Below are 19,126 nucleotides of genomic sequence, written 5' to 3' on the forward strand. Positions count from 1 at the left end.
CGGGGATAGTACTGCCAGAACGCACGATAGCCAAAATGTCTTCTAGTTTACAAACTTCAGCCATTCTGTTTACACAGGGGTCACTACTCGTTCTGTTTTCAATCGTCCTCATCACCACACTTATTAAAAGGGTATTGACTACATTCTGATCAATATATACAGAGCGTTTTGCATAGTAGTTTCCATTTTTATTTTACTTTAAAGAAAAAAGTCCCTGGCTTCAGTCAACTGCTGGTTATTAGTCTTCTTCTTCTCCCCCCACTCGGCATGGATCTTTTCAAGTCTCTCCTTGAGGCGTCTGCAGTTTGTGATTTTGAGACTTTTTACAGACACTCTGCAGATTTATGTGTAATTCTCTCACAAAGGAAACAGTAAGTCTCTTACTTTTTTTATATGTAAGACAATTTACAACTGGTAGAAAGTTAAGTACTTTTTCTGACCAGATTTTTCTTTAAGACTGTGACTCTTAACCCACCAGAGAGCCAAAACATACTCACCCCCTTTTCAACGCCCTCCCCCCAGCAGCTCAGGTGTGAAACCCTCATACAGAATGTCAGTCCCTGTGTAAAACTTTTTAGTGACACTCTGCAGATTTGTGTGTAATTCTCTCACAAAAGGAACTGTAAGATACACTTTTTATGTATGCAAAAACTGATAGAGGAGTCGGTATGTTAATGTGGCGACAAATGTTCCCCTTTCTGCTCTGTACACTGTTTCGATGAAACACAGCAGTCTTGATAACTTGACATGACTAACATTACTTTTCTAAAATATATGTTTTTAGAAGCGTTACTTTGATTTCAAGGCTGTGATGGCGAGAGTTTAACAGTCAATGGCATCAAGATGGTGCTCAAGAAGGACATTGTCATCCACCTTATTGATCAAGTGCTCATGCCAGACTCAGGTTAGACTTGCACATTTTCCCCTTATTAATGATTACCCGATTTACTACATATATTGTTTTTCTGTAATCCATATTTTGAATGGTGTTTAAATTCCCTCAAGCTAAACAGGTGATGGAACTGGTTGGAAGTTCCCCGTCAACCTTTGGATACATGGTGTCTGAGCCAGGCCTTTCTGCTTCCATGCAATCTGCCGCTGAGTACACTTTGCTTGCCCCCTCAACACTGTCTTCAATGGTGAGTAACATACTGGTGATTCAAAAAAAAAAAGCACGCCCTTATTTAGTTGATGGCTGAAGACAAAGCCTGGGTCCATTCTCTAGACTCTATTCTAGTCACATTCTGGAATAATTGGTGATATTTAGATTTGTTTTGTATTTACCCCTCATGTGCTGAGTCATTAGTCAATATGTGTAAATGTATGGAGCTTTAGGGAAACTATACATTTATTGGCACACTGCAGAAGCTTTATGCCATGTAACAGCAAGTGTCACTCCCCCCGAGAACATTCCTGGACTTCACCCAAAAGGGAGTAGAGATGATTTGTTTTTGCATTAAGAACGACAGAGAACATTTCTCCAAAATGTCTAACTACTAATTATTGTCGTCTTTCTTGAAACTGACGTGCTTAAATTCTCTGAGAAAGTTACTGAAGGATACACTTTTGTGTATAAAAGCTGAAAAGTAGATAATGAAGTAGATTTCGTTAAGAATCTTTGACAGATTTATGCTTAAATTCTCTGAGAAAGTTACTGAAAGATACACTTTTGTGTATAAAAGCTGACAAAGTAGATAATGAAGTAGATTTCGTTAAGAATCTTTGACAGATTTATGCTTAAATTCTCTGAGAAAGTTACTGAAAGATACACTTTTGTGTATAAAAGCTGACAAAGTAGATAATGAAGTAGACTTTGTGTCCGTGTGAAACCCCATACAGAATGTCAGTCCCTGTGTTACAACTTTTAGTGACACTCTGCAGATTTGTGTGTAATTCTCTCACAAAAGGAACTGTAAGATACACTTTTTTATGTATGCAAACGTCTTTCTTGAAACTGATGTGCTGACCGTTTTACAAAACAAGTTATGTTTTCTGCTTTTTCATCCTCTGAATTTAAATGTGTGTGTGTGTGTGTGTGTGTGTTCCCCCCTCCCCATCGCCCTACCATTTGCCTGCAGAGGATGTCGGGGGGGGGTTTTATGACGTGTCCTAGCTTGTCTTCAGACTGTTTCACCAAACTTTTCACGGCAGAGAATAGCAGAGAGAGAGAGAGTTAGTGAGATTGACAGTACTTTAAAAAATATATGGTTGTATATTTCTTGTTATTTGCAAGTATTTGTAAGTTACAGTCAATACTGCTGTATACAGGGGCACAGGAAGTGGTTAGGTGGCGGGACCTTGCTCTTTAGAGCTGAGACATTACTTTTAAAATATATGGTTGTATATTTCATGTTATTTGCAAGTATTTGTAAGTTGCAGTCAATACTGCTGTATACAGGCGCACAGGAAGTGACTAGGTGGCGGTGTCTCGCAGATTACACCCATATCAAGACATCTCTTGGCCATTTCTCTCGACTTGAGAAAATATTGAAGAGTGAGAAAGACGAATGGCTCTTATTTATCTAACCCTAACGGATGAGGGGTGAGTGGTGGGGTGTGTGTGTGTGTGTGTGTGTGTGTGTGTGTGTGTGTGTGTGTGTGTGTCCCCTCCCCATCGCCCCACCATTTGTCCCGCAGAGGATGTCTGGGGGTTTTATGGTCCCCACACCTGTCTTGACTGTTCACCAAACTTTTCACGGCAGAGAATAGCAGAGAGCGAGAGAGAGAGAGTTAGTGAGATTGACAGTACTTTTACAAATATATGGTTGTATATTTCTTGTTATTTGCAAGTATTTGTAAGTTACAGTCAATACTGCTGTATACAGGGGCACAGGACGTGGTTAGGTGGCGGGACCTTGCTCTTTAGAGCTGAGACATTACTTTTAAAATATATGGTTGTATATAACATGTTATTTGCAAGTATTTGTAAGTTGCAGTCAATACTGCCATTTTTAAAATATTTTTTAATTTTATTTTGAAAAACCGGAAGTGGGGGTGACCGTTAGGGGCAGCATTTTTATTTTTATCATTTTTAAAATATTTTTTAATTTTATTTTGAAAAACCGGAAGTGGGGGCGGGACTTCCTGCGGAAGGGGCGGGGCTTATGGAGGGGCGGGACTTCCGGTGGAAGTGGGCGGGGTTTAGCCGGAAGTGGGCGGGGTTTAGCCGGAAGTGGGCGGGGCTTAATAAGTAGGGAGAGGTGTGACCTGTCACTTTCTATGCATACTAATGAGATTGAAGTGGTATGTGTATAACTACTCACTGTGTATACATTTGAGTTTGACACCCCTGATTTAGAGCGTCATTGCGAAAGGAAATGCAGCCAAAATAATCGTTTTATTTCGATTACATTGTTTTCGTAATCGTTGCAAACCAAAATTGTAATTGAGATTAAAACACGATTAATTGCACAGCCCTTGCAGATAGCAGTGATACTACTAAATTGCACCATGAGTAAAGGACAATCAGTAATGTACCACTTTTTTTTTAACCTTTATTTACTCAGGGGAGGTCTAATCAGAGTAATGCTCTCTTTTTCGGATAACATTTGCACGGTTACACATTCACACTACCACAGAGCAACTCCAGTATCCTGGCTATGGGCCTTGTTCAAGGGCACCCTAGCAGAGCATGGTAGTCTGAGTATTATCCTTCCTGCCAGGACTGTCTCAGTTTCTCGCCATCTCATGCTAATGCAGTACAGTAAAGTCCAACAGAACTCTTACGATCAAACCAAGAACATATTTGAACTAGGCTAAAAGTCAACTTTGCTATCTTGCTAAATACAAAATGTTTATCTAACTTCAAACCCGCCAATTCAAATTACCACTCTCCAAACTCTATTCACTATGACATCCAAAGTATACCATAGATGAAAAGTTATTGCAGGCCAATCATGCTTGTTTGTCATTTAAACTAGACATGTAAAGGCCCATAATAGTCTACCAATCGTTAGTTGGTTAAAAAAGTCTGAGTCAAGTAAACTTTGTATTCGTCTATTATAAAAAGGGAAAAAAATTAAATAAATCTCTATGTGCTTCTCACGTCGGCAGGAGAATCCCTTACACCTAATAAGGGACCTGTGCCTGCGTATTATGTTTATTATCACTTAAAGGTCACCTATCATGATATTTTTAGGCAATAGCTAGGTCTCAGATATATATAAAAAACATATCTATTTAGTGTTTTGGTCAAAAAACTAAACAGATCACCCATTCTAGCCATGCCTCATGTCTCAAAAGTGCTGATTCTGGGTACAAAGCTGTTCTTTTTTAAACTGAAAAAAAATCAAAATAAGAGGGGGCGGAGCTTTCTCTCTTGCGGGTTTACCACAAGGTGAGTTCCTTTTTATTTCCTGCTTCTTACACATGCTTGTTGATTAGAGGTTTGTAGAGGAAAGTGGTTTTCCTTCTATGGCGACCTCCGTTGTCCGCCTGTTTTGCTATTCCTATGTCACATACAGTTGTCTTCTCATTGGTTTCACTTGAATGTCAGAATTGAATCACCAAGGTCAAAGTTGAAATCATTTGAACTTCGAGTGCTTTACCACAGAATTCAAATACCATCACTCGCTTTCTTAAAAAAAGTGAAGATGAAGAAAAGTAGACCAGTAATCCATTAAAAAGCAGCAAGTACTTAAAATCTCTGTTGTGTGCCTGATGTTGAGGTCAATTTGGAAGGTGTTTATGTTACCATTCAAAAACAAGCAGCAAACGATAAGTTTGAGAAGGTTTTCCCACCTCTATTGCTTATTCACTTGGTTTTTGAAACACTAACTAAATCAGCTCCATGGTTTTCATTTCAACCGCAGTGTAATACAAATAAGAAATTGTAAACTAAATGTTTATAGTAGCACAAACTAGGGCTTCCTTGCTGTCTTAGTAAATGCTGTACACAAGTGTGGTGTCCTGCTCTTTCCATCCTAATTTTGTTGGCAAAGTCCAACCTTAAGAGCACTGAACTTTAAGTATAACTATAGAATGCAATTCCTGAAGAAATTGCTAGTGGGAATGCTTTATGCTGAAAATCTGACGCTAAACTGCTATGCTGAAATGTAATGTGTAAGAAGAAAGTGAAGAATTAGATTGAAATGATACATGAACACTGGGGGCTTGAATGTGTGATGAGAGAAGAAAATAAAGTAAAAAGGCTTGGAAAAGCAGCAGAATATTTGAACTGCAAACTTTTGAACTAACTTGATGGTGAATGATCTGTCGCCATGCCAACGGCATTTGATGACATCCCATAATACGCTTAGATGTGTTGATGGCTATATCGTTACCAAACCTGTGAAGTTTTGGGAGCGTTTGGAGCATTTTCACTGAAGTTATGAGAAAACCGTGTTTTATGGCGAGCATTGTGTTGCCATTAGGGATGTAACGATACCAACAACTCACGGTACGATAATATCACGATACAAAGTCCACGGTCCGATATTTATCGCGATATTGAAAAATAAAGGGGAAAAAATGTATTTTTTTTTTATTGATTTTTTTTCTTTATTAAATAATAAATCTGATTTGTACAGCATTTTAGTAGGATGATAGTATTTTAAAGTGTCAACAATATAATAATCAGACCCTGCAATAGAATAAATCAAGTTTCACTTTTTCAAGTAACTCAACTCTAACTCACTAACTCACGCACTCAGCATCATCAAGGTTATCTTTTAGGAATATAAGCATGTCCACATTTCCAGGTAGAAGCTGGGATGTTTGGGCGTTCACAATATCCCCTGCTGTGGAAAAACCTCTCTTGCTTGGTACTGATGTTGCTGGGCCAGAGATATATGCTTTGGCCATGGGTGACAGCAGTGGGTAAAACTGTGTATTGTCTCTCCACCATTTCAAAAACAATACAGATGTTGCCAAGAAGGTGAGGCTTATTGACAGGGCGAGATATAAATATACTGTTGGTACTTGTCAATGTCTCTAGGTATCTACATGTAGCCCTGTAAATATGATGTCCTTTTGTGTTATCTGTTGTTTTATGTTCATGTTGTAACCTACTTGCTGCCATATTGGACAGGTCCTTGAAAAAGAGATCGATGATCTCAATGGGACCATCTGGTTGAATACATTTTTTTTTTTTTGAAATTATTTAAAAAATAAAATAAAAATCGCGGTAGATTTTATCAGTCTCACGACGGTATTGAGACGTTTATTTACCGCAATATTCGATATATCGTTACATCCCTAGTTGCCATGGTAACGGCATTTGAAGAAATCTCACAACTGTCCCGTAGATGTCTTCACGGCTGGACTGTTAGCACACATGTGAAGTTTTAGCACTTTTTGAACATTTTCATAGGAGTTATACATTACATTAGGAGGTTACATTACTCTATCTCTTCTCTTGATCGCCCTCCGATACCGATCGCCGATCCGATCGAGTGGGCGTGGCCTAAATGGAAGATTTAAACTTTAAATCTTCCATTTAAATTGATGTTTAAAACTCAGTTAATGGGGCTCATTCATTGGAGCTTCCACACACAACAATCAACTTAATTATTACATTCAAATTATGTACATTATTCAAGTTTACGTTCACTTTGGATAATAACACGGGAGAAATGAGCGGAAGCGCTCTCTTTTCCTCTCTCCCTCTCTCTCTCCCCCCTCTCTCCCTCTCCTGACAGCTTGTCAGTATTTCATGCAGCTCACTGCATGTGACCCGACAGTGAAGAATAAATATATTTATTGTGAGGAAAACTTCTGTTATCAATGCTGAGCCAATGGTCGTGAAAGGAATGGAAGCTGGATCGTCGTTAGCCAAAACACTGAAAGTTTATTAAAGAGTACGAAAATACGGCCGGAGAGATCACAGAGTATCTCACACTTTCTTTATGAGACACCAAACAAACTCTGAAGACAAAGGCAGAAACACAGATCTGTATATCCCAATAAAGGAGGGATCTAAACAGCCCGCCTTTTCCCCTAATCATTACCAGACATTGGAACAAAAGCCTGGTTGTATTACAAATTCACAAGAGCCAAAACTTCTCCCCCACAGGAAAGCAGAAGACCTCTTGACCTGTGTCCTCCCCCAAGTTACAAGCAGGAGCACATGCGACTCACCAAAAGCACGTCTGTTAAGCAACAGTTTATGAGAAAGACTGAGAATCTCTAAACACACAGATCGGATTAAAATATTTTCTCACATTTATAATAAGTAGTTTAGCTTGTTCCAGAGGTAGATAAAATAGCTAAGTGTGTTAGGTCTAACTCTTGTGTGTTTCGCTCCACTCACCGGTCCGGTGGGCGGAGCTGCAGGATTTCTGCTTCACACACATGTTGCATACCGCTATTTTACTGTCTTTTTCGGACACCTTAAAATAATGCCAGACCGGTGAAGCCATTTTGGCGAGCTTGTTTTGCCGCACACAGAGAAAAGTGTCATGTATTTTACGCCATGCGATCGGCATGTTTAGAGTGCACCGATCAATCGGTAGAGAGTGAGTATCGGCCGATCTCAATCGGTAGAGAGTGAGTATCGGCCGATCTCAATCGGTGACCGATCGATCGGAGCATCCCTAGTCTCAGGGGATCTTAATATTTAAGAACCTATTAATGTGTTATACCAGATTAACGGGAATAATCTCAGCAAACTGACGATACAAACCATTTTTACCAAAACAAAACACAAGTCTCATAAGAAGTATCTAAATGACCCCTGAGCGAAAAATGCTAACGCACTTTGGCACAGAACTCAAGATAAAAGATTATTACTTATCGTAGCTGCACATACAAGATATCCGATTAAAGCTGAGGTTCCACAGATTATTTAGGTATATATATCATCACTGAGTGATCCGAACTCTTTACAGGGGAAGCAAACACAGACATCACAACACCTTTACGGAGCTTTTACAGGAGATCGTCTCACCGTAGCTGTCAATCTGATCAAAAGACTGGTTCAATGCCATTAAAACGAGAAAAAACGCGGCTGAATCGGTTAATCCATAGGTTGATAATGTTTCTGGGTAATACATTTTTTTATTTATAATCCATAATTCCATTTTTATGTAAAAATCGGAGAGTAAAAGTTAGCTGCTAATGGTAGCTACCAGAGTTATCGCAGCTTCCGGTCTTGGCTATGCGGCAGTCTCACACACACACATGACCAAATAAGGAGTATGTGGGAGTTCCCTTCGATTCCATTGGCTCTGACGGTTAGAAATAGATGTTAATCAGCAACATCAACCAAGGGGGGCCAGAGATAGGTCAAATCCACCCAAATGACCCCAGAAGTGTTTTTTTTGGTGCTAAATCTCTCTAAAAAGGTCACATTTAACTTGTTTTGCATCAATCTTGATACAGGGTACTTATTATATGTTGTAGTTTGGATTCCTAAAGCTTTTAGTCTACCATCCCATCATTCAAGGGTGGTTTTCACTAGAAGTAATTTTTTTTTTTGGACGGACACAATAATTTACATTTTTTTTACTGTGTTCAATCTGAATTTACTTTAAAATAAAAACATCTATCAGGGCTCAACGCTAACTTTTAAAAGTGGTTGCCAGGCCGGCAACCAGGCATCAGCTTTTTGTTTCCAAAACTGAAAATACAATTTTTAGTCACCTTATATTTTAAATAATTAAGATACTATACAGTTATACATCAACTTAATAATGAAAATGACACAAAAGAATGTTCAAATGCTTTACAATAAGTTATTAACACAATTATTTGAAACTAAAGTGGTAGTAAACTTGTCCACCCTCAATTGCTGGAATACAAAATACCAGTAATGCAGCTGTTGTCATGTTCTTCACAGATCCCTCACAAATGAATTGAGCAAGTCACTAGTTTCTTGGTCATCCGTTGTCTTCCTTTCAAATGTGGGTTTTATTGACCTTTGTGCTGATCCCCACCATAGATCCATTGGCCCTTCAGCATTGATAGTGGTTCTGTCATTGGCCAGACTAATACATTTCTAATGTTAAATAAATGAAAACCATTCACAGTTAAGAATTAGATATTAATTATTAATGCTGTAAATTACCTTTAAGGCGAGACACCCCAGGTGAATAGGGTAGTTTTTTTAACTTAAAGGTATCAGCTAGAAATGTCTCCAGTTAATTACTTACAATAAGGCAATTGTCTTTTGTATTACAAGTTTTCTGAAATAGCATGTTTAAATATGCAAATTATGCATTATCTCATTAAATATGCACATATTTTAACACATTTCAGGAATTGAAATCTGAACTTTGGATATAGCCAGATTAAAAATTATTGATTCATTTTGTAGTCATATTAGTATCTAAGGCTTTTACTGAAGGGATATTGGATATCTCTTTTTATCACTCCATAAATCAGAAAATACTGTCAACAGCCCTAAAATATCCATTTTCGCCATGTTTTTAGGTATACAATGTTGTATAATTCAGGCTATGAATTATATATGAACAAACCCTTCTGTAAATGCCTTCATAATATTGATAGGAATATAACTGGAAGGTTTGGTGTATGTACGTGCTACTGAAGTTGACATTTCGAACTCAGAGTAGGAGAAAAAACTCATTTTGAGAAAACGACCTTTAAAGATTGCAGTGAGGCGCTAGCTAAACCCTCCTGTTCTTTGGATGACAGCTTGCGCATCGACGCACTCCGTGAAGGTATTTCATGTTCAGGGTCATTTTTTTTTTTATAACCTTGCTTCGTGCAAGTGACAATTGTTGTCGTCTTCTCTGTGAACGTTTTTTTCGCCGTTCTTTTGGCATTTTGAGATTTCAATTTCTAGCTGAAAGCTAACCAGGAAGTGTTTTAGCACACCACGTGACGCATCTGAACGAATCACGTTGCCAGAAATTGACACCAGCCAATGAGATTTAGTTTCTTGGTTTAAGACCCCTTTGTGCTTTCACGATTGGTTGCTGATACAAAGGAAATTACCATATTTGGATCCGATGAGATTGTGCAGGAGAGACGGAGCTTTCCAGCGATACCTCTATTGACATGGTGCACACAGCGGTCGCGGTACTTTATGTTACGTTAGAATGCTAACTTTTGGTGAATATAGGAGAAATCTACAGATGCAAATAGACAAACTATAGTAAAATAAACACTTAAATGTGTATTTTGTACGTTTTCCTTCCAAAAGCCTGAAAGAAAACATGTTATGGAATCAAAATAGCACAAAATCTCAAAATTGACCAGTACTTGAAAAACGATGTTTTTGCCTGCCGTGTCTCGCCTTAATATGTCTAACTATATTTAAAATGTGTTACCTTTTTATAGAAGTGATTATATTTGTATGCCAATATTTTCCTATGGTAAAGTTTCGTTTTGTACTTTTATTTTGGTGAATGGACAACATTCGTAATACAACAAATAATTATATTTTATCTATTTTGGGGTGCACAAGCTGTTTGCTGTCCTTATTTCTTCATGTGTGCCACTGATGGCAACCAAAGGCCAAGAAGTGGTTGACATTTTTTCGAATGGTTGCCAATGGCAACCGTTACTGTCGAGCCTTGTCTATATTGATTCTGACACTTCTACATCCAACTCACAGGTGTAACCTTGCTTTGAGAAAAAAAGATTATTAATGTAACCCTTTTAGAAGGGAATATATGGTCATTTGTTCTGGGAATGTCATTTTCGAGCCTGAGACCTGAAAAACAGGCTTGGGGCTTAACAAGTTAACCTGAATATTCACTCAAATAAATACAAAATATAATAAAATAAACATTAAGGTGCAGCATTTCGATGAACTGAAATAATCTGTATTTGAACTGTACTGTACTAGTACCTAAGCAGCCAGTTTGACATTATGACTTGCTTGCTTGTCATTTTATTTTCATGTTTTTTTAAAGTAACATTTACTTGTCCACATTGCTTGCCGAAAGGGCAGATCTGCTGGCACTAACAATGTCTCCTGCTGTGGAGAACACCCTCTCTAGGGACAGAGGTAGCAGATACAGCCAGGTAGCGCTTTGCTAACATGGCAACATAAGGATATTTGGCGTTTGTAATAGCTTTGGCTAAATGCTAGTGGGAGTTGGGTTTGCACTTCAGTCTTTTTTCTTTTGGTACCGGTGATATTCACGTTCGGGTGATGCCTTTTCAAATGAGTGTGCAAGTTTGATGTATTGCCAGCCGCGTAACCAATTTTAGTTGAACAATGCCGACAAACAGCTTTGGTTCGGTCCACCTGTCTTTGTCCGTCATCCTTGTACGTAACTGCAAAACCAAAATGTTCCCAAACCGGAGACTTCAATGATGCTGGAGGATTTTCGAGCTCAACTTTATCTGCGTTCGCCATTTCGCCAGTTCCTCAAATTACTGACTACATATGAACGCATCCCTGTGACCAGCTCTCATAGTATGCCTCTCGTCCAATGAAATGACTTGGTCGCTCTATGACGCGTTGAACACAATGTGAGTAAATTACTCTGAATGCTGTGACGCAGCACCTGAGATTACTTCCAAGAAGTTGTTCACGTTCGCAATTGTTCACGTTTAAAGTTATATTCGTTCGGTACACTTCAGTACACACGTGTACCGAACCGAAAGGCTCGTACCGAATAATTTCGGTAGGGGTACGTATACCGTTACACCCCTAGAAGCCAATCTTAAAATGATTAAACAAAAGCCTGTTTGAGACTCCTCAGTGCACACAAAAACGTAACTTGGAGAAATAAATCTATACGGATATGTTATTGAAAACCACCTCGAATATGTTTTCTTAATATTATGAAATGTATTCTCATAAATGATGCGGTAAGCAGAAGGACAGAATTACGTCTAAACTAGGGGTCTGCAACCTTTTTGACCAAAAGAGCCATTTTGCCCCCTTTTCCACCAATTTTTTTTGTCGGAACCGCAAAACATATTTGATAGCTTGATAGCTTATAAAGTTGTATATATTGTTACATCATACACAAAAACTACAGTTTTTTTGCATTTATTATTTATTACATTATAGAAAACTGTTAACCTCTAATAATAAATAAATAACTCCTATAAGGAGGATACAAAAAAAATACACAGGCCTACTTTAAAATAAATCAACACAGCACTTGGGGAGTCCTCTGCACATTTGAAGAAAATTAATATAATTAAAATGGGCCCACTTTGAAATAAATAAAACATATAGCTGCACCCTAAAAGAGTTAACTGATTGAATTATGACTGAAGATCGTCAGCTATCTCCCTCTTTCGTGTTTTTCCTCCAATACGTAAAGGCTGCAGCACCTTTGACAACTTCTCTCTACATATCAAACATAGCGGTAAGCCAGCATCGTTTGCTGTGAAAACATATAACTCTGTCCACGCAGAATTAAACCCTCTGTGTTCCTCCGATACTTTTATTTTCTTTGATTTATCCATAGTTCGCTCATCGAGCCGGGGGTCAGGTTATTCGCCTGCAAGAAAAGGCGCTGGTGCGGGACCTTAGCAGGATATGACGCATATTTTAGTTGACCTAATTAAAACCGTTAAAAATAATAATAATTATGTGTCACAGTATCACCTCAAAATACCAGATACGAAACATTTTCAACCGTGCAAAAAATATAAATAGTCCTACAAATATTTTTTATTTTATTTCCTTCTTATTGTTGTCTAAGCTCAAGGGAGCCAGAGTAGAGGGCTTAAAGAGCCGCATGCGGGTTGCCGACCCCTGGTCTAAACTGAGGCCGTTTTGCATTTCTATAGGTTGTATAGATACAAGCATGGTTTATACCAGTGACCACCAACTGGCGGCCCGCGGGCCACATCCGGCCCGCCAGACATTCTCATCCGGCCCGCACGTGACTGTGGCGTGGTTACTGCGTTCGCAGTAACCACTGTGTGCAGTACCGGAGTCCAACAGAGAGGCAGCAGCTGCGGGAGAGTAGACTGCGTACTGCAAAACCTTCCCTGCCTTGAAGAAGAAGTGATCCTTCGTTGTGAAGAGTCTGCTTTGTGCGCTCCGCATCACCGCAACAGCCCTGCTGCGACAGAGTCCAACAGAGAGGCAGGAGCTGCGGGACAGTAGCCTCGAAGCAGGGTTGGGTTGTAATGGAATACATGTAACGGCGTTACGTAATCAGAATACAAAAATCAAGTAGGCTAACTGTATTCAGCTGGCGTTACATTTGAAAAACGAGTAATCTGATTACAGTTACTTTCGTAAACCTGAAGTGAATACATTTTGGAATACTTATTGGAATTATTGGTGGAAAAATTTCCTCACAAAATGTAATCTTCATTACCGGCAGAACTGTGTGCACACTGCACGGCGCTGCAGCATGTCTGTGAGCGAGAGAGAGATGCAGAGTGTCTGTGAGGCCCCGCCCCCGCACGCAGATGAGAGAGAGAGATCTCTTTTAAAATATATTGAAAGTTAGAAACGGAGATGGTTAGATAAAATGTGCAAGATAACCTTTATGTAGAATTTATTTATTGTCGAAATGATGACATTTCATAACGGGATGAAATCAAAGTGAATGGCCTGCTGCTGCTGAATGCCTGGGGCAAGTGACTGGAAAAAGTTTTAAAAGTTATAACATCGTTTCAGATAATAAATAATAATGATAATTCATTCTATTTAGGGGCGCCTTTCAAAGCACCCAAGGACACCTTACAATTCATAACATATTCTAAGGAAAGGTTTTAAGACAGTACAAAGAATGCAGTCCGGGTGATGTTTTTTATGTGTGGTGCAGATGAGAGGGTGCTGTCCAGAATGACACCAAGATATTGTGTTTGAGTTCTTGATAAGCCATTCTCCTGTTCACCAAAACATACCCATCTGTTATGGAAAAAGAAAGTATTCCAAAAGTATTCTAAAAGTAATCTGAATACGTTAAAGTAGACCCGATTCCAACGTTTAAGACACGTAACTGTAACTGTATTCTGATTACTTTCAGAGCCATGTATTCAGTATTTAGTAACTGATTACAGAACACTCAATACCCCCCCCCGGTCTACAACTTCAAAATTCTGGACTATATAAAAATCGCTGGCTAGTGTCTATTGGATACATTTTGGCCCTTGGACAAATGTAGTTGGTGATCCCTGGTTTATACTATCATGTTTAATCATGTTTTATGCCGTTTGCTAAGACTTGATAAGTCGCTCATAAAACACAGGAGGTATGGAAACTAAGAACACCTGCCGAGAAACTGCCGAGGGAGTTTACAGCGATTCTTGTGGTGGCTGTTTACCTCCCGCCTAACCCCAGTAGCGAGGGTAAAGAGGAGGCACTCGGTGAACTGTACAGAGCCATCAGTGAGCAACAGACAGCACACCCAGACGGCCTTCTCATCGTAGCTGGAGACTTCAACCACTTAAAACTTAAAAACTGTGCTGCCTAAAATATATCAGCATGTTGATTTTCCCACCAGGGGAAAAAACAAATTAGACCTGGTCTATACCAACATCAAAGGTTCTTACAAGGCATCCCCCCTCCCCCACATCGGCCTTTCTGATCACCTCACTGTTCTGTTGGAACCAGCTTACAGACCCAGGGTAAAAACCACCAAACCGATTTCAAAACAGGTACGGGTGTGGTCAGTGGACAGCACAGCTGCAACAGAGACTGCTTTGACACTACAGACTAGGTCTTAAAGTTCAAGCAGGCAGCCACATACAACCATCACACCAACATACAAGAATACACAGAGACAGTCATGGGCTACATCACCAAATGCATTGATGATGTGACACAAAACGGAACCATCACCATCCGGGCCAACCAGAAGCCATGGCTGACAGGGGAGGTCCTCACGCTGGTGAAGGTCCGCAACATCGCCTTCAAAGCCTTCAGAGCTGGAGATCCAGCTGGGCTGAAAGCAGCCAGGGCTGACCTGACCCGTGGCATTAGGAAAGCAAAACAAAAATTCACCCGAAAAATTACAGGACATTTCAAGGATAGCAGGGACTCACGGAGCCTGTGGCAGGGCATAAGGTTTGTAAACCACCGCCACAGACCTGTGACAGTAATATCTCCCTGCTCAACAACCTCAACGGCTTCTTTGCACGCTTTGAAGCACAGAACAACACACCTGTGCAGAAAACCACCCCCCCCACCGACGACCAGGCTTTGCGTCTTTCACCAGCCAGTGTGAGGAGCACACTGTTGAGGATTAACCCCCGTAAGGCTGCAGGACCTGACAACATTCCTGGTCGTGTGCTGAAGGACTGCACGGAAGAGCTCACAGATGTCCTCACAGACATTTTTAACATCTCCCTGAGCCAGGCTGTTGTTCCCTCGTGCTTCAAGGAAACCACCATCATTCCAGTGCCAAAGTAGTCATCTCCATCCGGCTTCAACGACTACCGCCCCATCGCACAAACTTCCACCATCATAAAGTGCTTCGAAAGGCTGGTCATGAAGCAGATCAAATCCACCCTCCCCCCATCGCTGGACCCGTTTCAGTTTGCCTACCGAGCTAAACGGTCCACAGAGGATGCAATCTCCTTCGCTCTCCACCCAGCCCTCACAAACCTGGACACTAAGACTGACACTAAGACAATGGACCCATATGTCAGAATGCTATTCATAGACTTCAGCTCAGCATTCAACACCATCGTCCGCCAGCAGCTTGTAAAAAAACTTACAGACCTGGGCCTCAGCCCCTCTCTCTGTAACTGGTTGCTGGACTTCCTAACAGAGAGACCACAAGCTGTACGGGTCAACAATAACACCTCAAACACCCTCATACTGAGTACGAGGGCCCCCTAAGGATGTGTGCTCATCCCCCTTCTCTTCACTCTGCTGACCCACGACTGCAAACCCATCTTCAGCACCAACCACATTGTGAAGTTTGCAGATGACACTACTGTGGTGGGTCTCATCAGCAACAACGATGAGACTAACTACAGGAAGGAAGTGAACCAGCTGGCCCTGTGGTGCCAAAATAACAACCTCTTCCTCAACCTGGAGAAAACAAAGGAGATAGTTGTTGACTTCAGGAGAACCCACCGTCGACCCCCTCTCCCCCTGACCATCAATGGTGCTGCTGTGACGCACCAAATTCCTTGGGGTGACCATCACTGATGACCTCACCTGGAAAATCAACACCACCGCACTAGCGAGGAAAGCCCAGCAGCGCCTGTACTTCATCCGGAAGCTCAAGCGAGCCGGAGCATCACCCCCCATCTTGCTGTCCTTTTATCGAGGCGCCACCGAGAGCATCCTCAGCAGCTGTATCACGCTGTGGTTTGGAAGCTGCACCGCCGCCGACCGCAAGAGCCTGCAGCGCATAGTGAACTCTGCCCAGAGGATCATCGGTGCCTCGCTCCCCTCACTACAGGACATATACAACACCCGCAAAGCACTCAGCATTGTGGGTGACTCCACCCACCCCTCCAACAGCCTATTCAGCCTCCTGCCTTCAGGAAGAAGGTTCCGCAGCCTCAGCTCGGGCACCGACAGGCTGGGGAACAGCTTCCTCCACCAGGCTTTCAGGATGCTGAACTCTCTCCCCTCCCTACCACCCTCTCTCCCCCCCTCTGACATCTCTCCCCTGACCTCTCCACCCTGCCTCCGACCTTTCTCCCTTGCCCCAAATGGTCCTGGACTCTAACCCCCCCACACACATACACACACACACACACACACACACACACACACACACACACACACACACACACACACACACACACACACACACACACACACACACACACACACAACCGACCTTCCTCATCCAGCACCAGTCACTTTTCTGCCATCTCCGCTGAACACTTTAACATATTATTAACATTTTAAACTGTATACCCCGGTTATCTAGGCCCTTTTTTGTTGTTGTTTGATGTATATATGTCACACTGTAGGACCTCGAGAAACGATATTTCGAGATTTCTGGATGTACAACATGTAGAATTCTTGACAATAAAGCTGACTTTGACTTTGATATATTTGGTAGATTTGGCAGCTGATATAACACAACACATATGTTTTATTTCATTTAACTGGTGGATAGAGTTGCTGCTGGAGGGGGGGTTGAGAGGCACAGGCTGCAGTGGAGATGCTGCGCACAGCTGATTGACAGCTGGAAAACAAACTACCAAATAAAAAAACAAAGCATGAATTGACTCCACTCCGCAGGGATCCCCCGATACTTTCTTACAGTTTCTCATCATAGGGGGGTCTCCTGTCCCCGGCACAAACACACTGCCTGAGGAAGGTTATGTGTATTTTGTCATTAACTTTTTTCGGACCACTTATTTATTTATTTAGGTGATGATCCGACCTCCATGCTGCTACTCTGGTTCAAACTGCATCCACCAGACAATATGATTTATCTTCCCAAAATAACCAAAATCTGACACGGTGTGAAATGTTTTTATTAGCTGTTCTGTCATCATTTCCTGCGATCTTCTTCATGCAGTCAGTCTGAATGAATATTAATACGGGGCGTTTCTTTGACTATTTATAGGTTACGTGAAGCCCGCAAAAGCTGCGCTGCATTTCAAGTTGATTGTGATTTATAAAGGGAAACCGGCGTAGGACGTGCCGCACGCCGGTACACAGTGTTTTATAAATCGGAAAATGTCTGCGTATTTATTTGCTTTGTCCTACGTAAGCAACCTTCCCACGTGAATCCTTCGCAAGGCTTTATAAATGACGCCCCTGGTCTGATATTAAGAGAAAGGTTTCTTATCGCATTCAAATAAAATTCCATCTTATCTTATCTTTCCCAATTGTCAAGTTTTTTCATATTAGTTTCATATTGTATTTGTATGGACTGTGGTGTGGAAGAGGGCTGTTAATGACACCAAAACATGTCGCCATATGTTATTTTTTAGTTGGCATAGGCAATTTGAAGTGCTTTTAATCATATGGAAATCACTGATTTGTATAACTTGCATCCACATTTCACGGTATTCTGTGTTTTTAGTTTGAAATTCCTGGGAAAATTCTGTTGTTCACTCACTTCAATTTCTGGATATCCTTTGACTAAAGTTATTTTTTACCTTTCCTCACAGTGACTATTTATTTAAGCTGCTCCTGATTGGTGACTCTGGTGTTGGAAAGTCTTGCCTTCTTCTTCGATTTGCAGTAAGTTTCACCAAAATGCCACAAACTGTTTTTTGTTTTTAAAAAAAAAAATGCATTTTCCATTTCCAGTCTTACAGTATTTTAAAATATGCATTTACTATATGCTACTGTTGAAAGCTGTTTTCAGTTAGACAACAATATATAAAAAGAGGACATTGTGCAGAATTCTGGAGGCTGTAATGTTATATTCATAACTATGTTTTCATCTTTGTATAATTACCTGAAACTGGTCTTGTCATATCTTCATATATAAATGTACATAAGGATGGGGGCCTTTCCAGTTCTCCATGGTTCACTGCCATGTTTCTTTATAGAGGGGTCTTTTGTGTTTTACATTACCTTAAGGCCACCATAGTTGTGACAGGCTTGTAAAACTTGGATAACTGAATCTGTTGCAACTGTAACTCCAGTTGTCTCCCAGTCCTACACACTGTCCCTTTAACTGTGATTCTCATTAACGTAATAAGAGTAATTGATATGATGATTACATGTGCAAAATAAAACATAAACTTGCCCTTTAGTAGTATGTCCACTGTGTATCCTGCTGCTCTTTCACTTTATCCACACCTTGGCCACTTATTTAAAAAATATTATTATTATTAAAAAATAAAACTGTTACTTTCAAGACCTCCTCACCCTGGTTCACACCCGCACTGCGTAAAATGAAGCAGCGAGGCCGCCAACGTGAACGTCTTTCAAAGAAATCATCCCTCACAGTCCATTACATAAGCTACAAACTCCATCTCAATGCATACAAAGATGCTCTTATTGCCGCTAAATCTGCCTACCTCTCCAACATCTTCACTGACCCCTCCCGTAACCCCAGGACCCTCTTCTCCACAGTTAACAAGCTCTTCAAACCCTGTGCTGATAACCTCCCTACTTCTACTTCCGCTACTTGCAGCTCATTCCTCCAGTTTTTCGCAGACAAAATTAACGCCATTAAGCACTCCTTCTCAGCTCCATCTGATATACAAGCATCTCCCCCAACCTCCACCACTACCATTTCTCCCCCCATCTTCCTTGACCTCCTGACTCCTCCTCCCCAGTGCCGCGTCTCCCAGTTCAACCTGGTTACCCCACTTGAAATACTCCATCTGATCGGTTCCTCAAATCCCACAACCTGCT

At 40.8% G+C, this 19,126-nt stretch overlaps 1 protein-coding gene across 3 annotated transcripts in view; it reads left to right on the plus strand.

The window, feature by feature from the left end:
- The window catches only part of LOC117546489 (ras-related protein ORAB-1-like), a 62,036-nt gene that overhangs the window by 20,014 nt on the left and 22,896 nt on the right, over positions 1–19,126 (plus strand). For all 3 annotated transcript variants that reach the window (XM_034216734.1, XM_034216733.1, XM_034216732.1), the window contains exon 2: positions 17,926–17,998. In XM_034216734.1, coding sequence (XP_034072625.1) covers positions 17,926–17,998 — 73 coding nt within the window. The remainder of the gene's footprint in view (positions 1–17,925; positions 17,999–19,126) is intronic.

Source organism: Gymnodraco acuticeps, unplaced genomic scaffold, assembly GCF_902827175.1.
Source record: "Gymnodraco acuticeps unplaced genomic scaffold, fGymAcu1.1, whole genome shotgun sequence".
NCBI lineage: Eukaryota > Metazoa > Chordata > Actinopteri > Perciformes > Bathydraconidae > Gymnodraco > Gymnodraco acuticeps.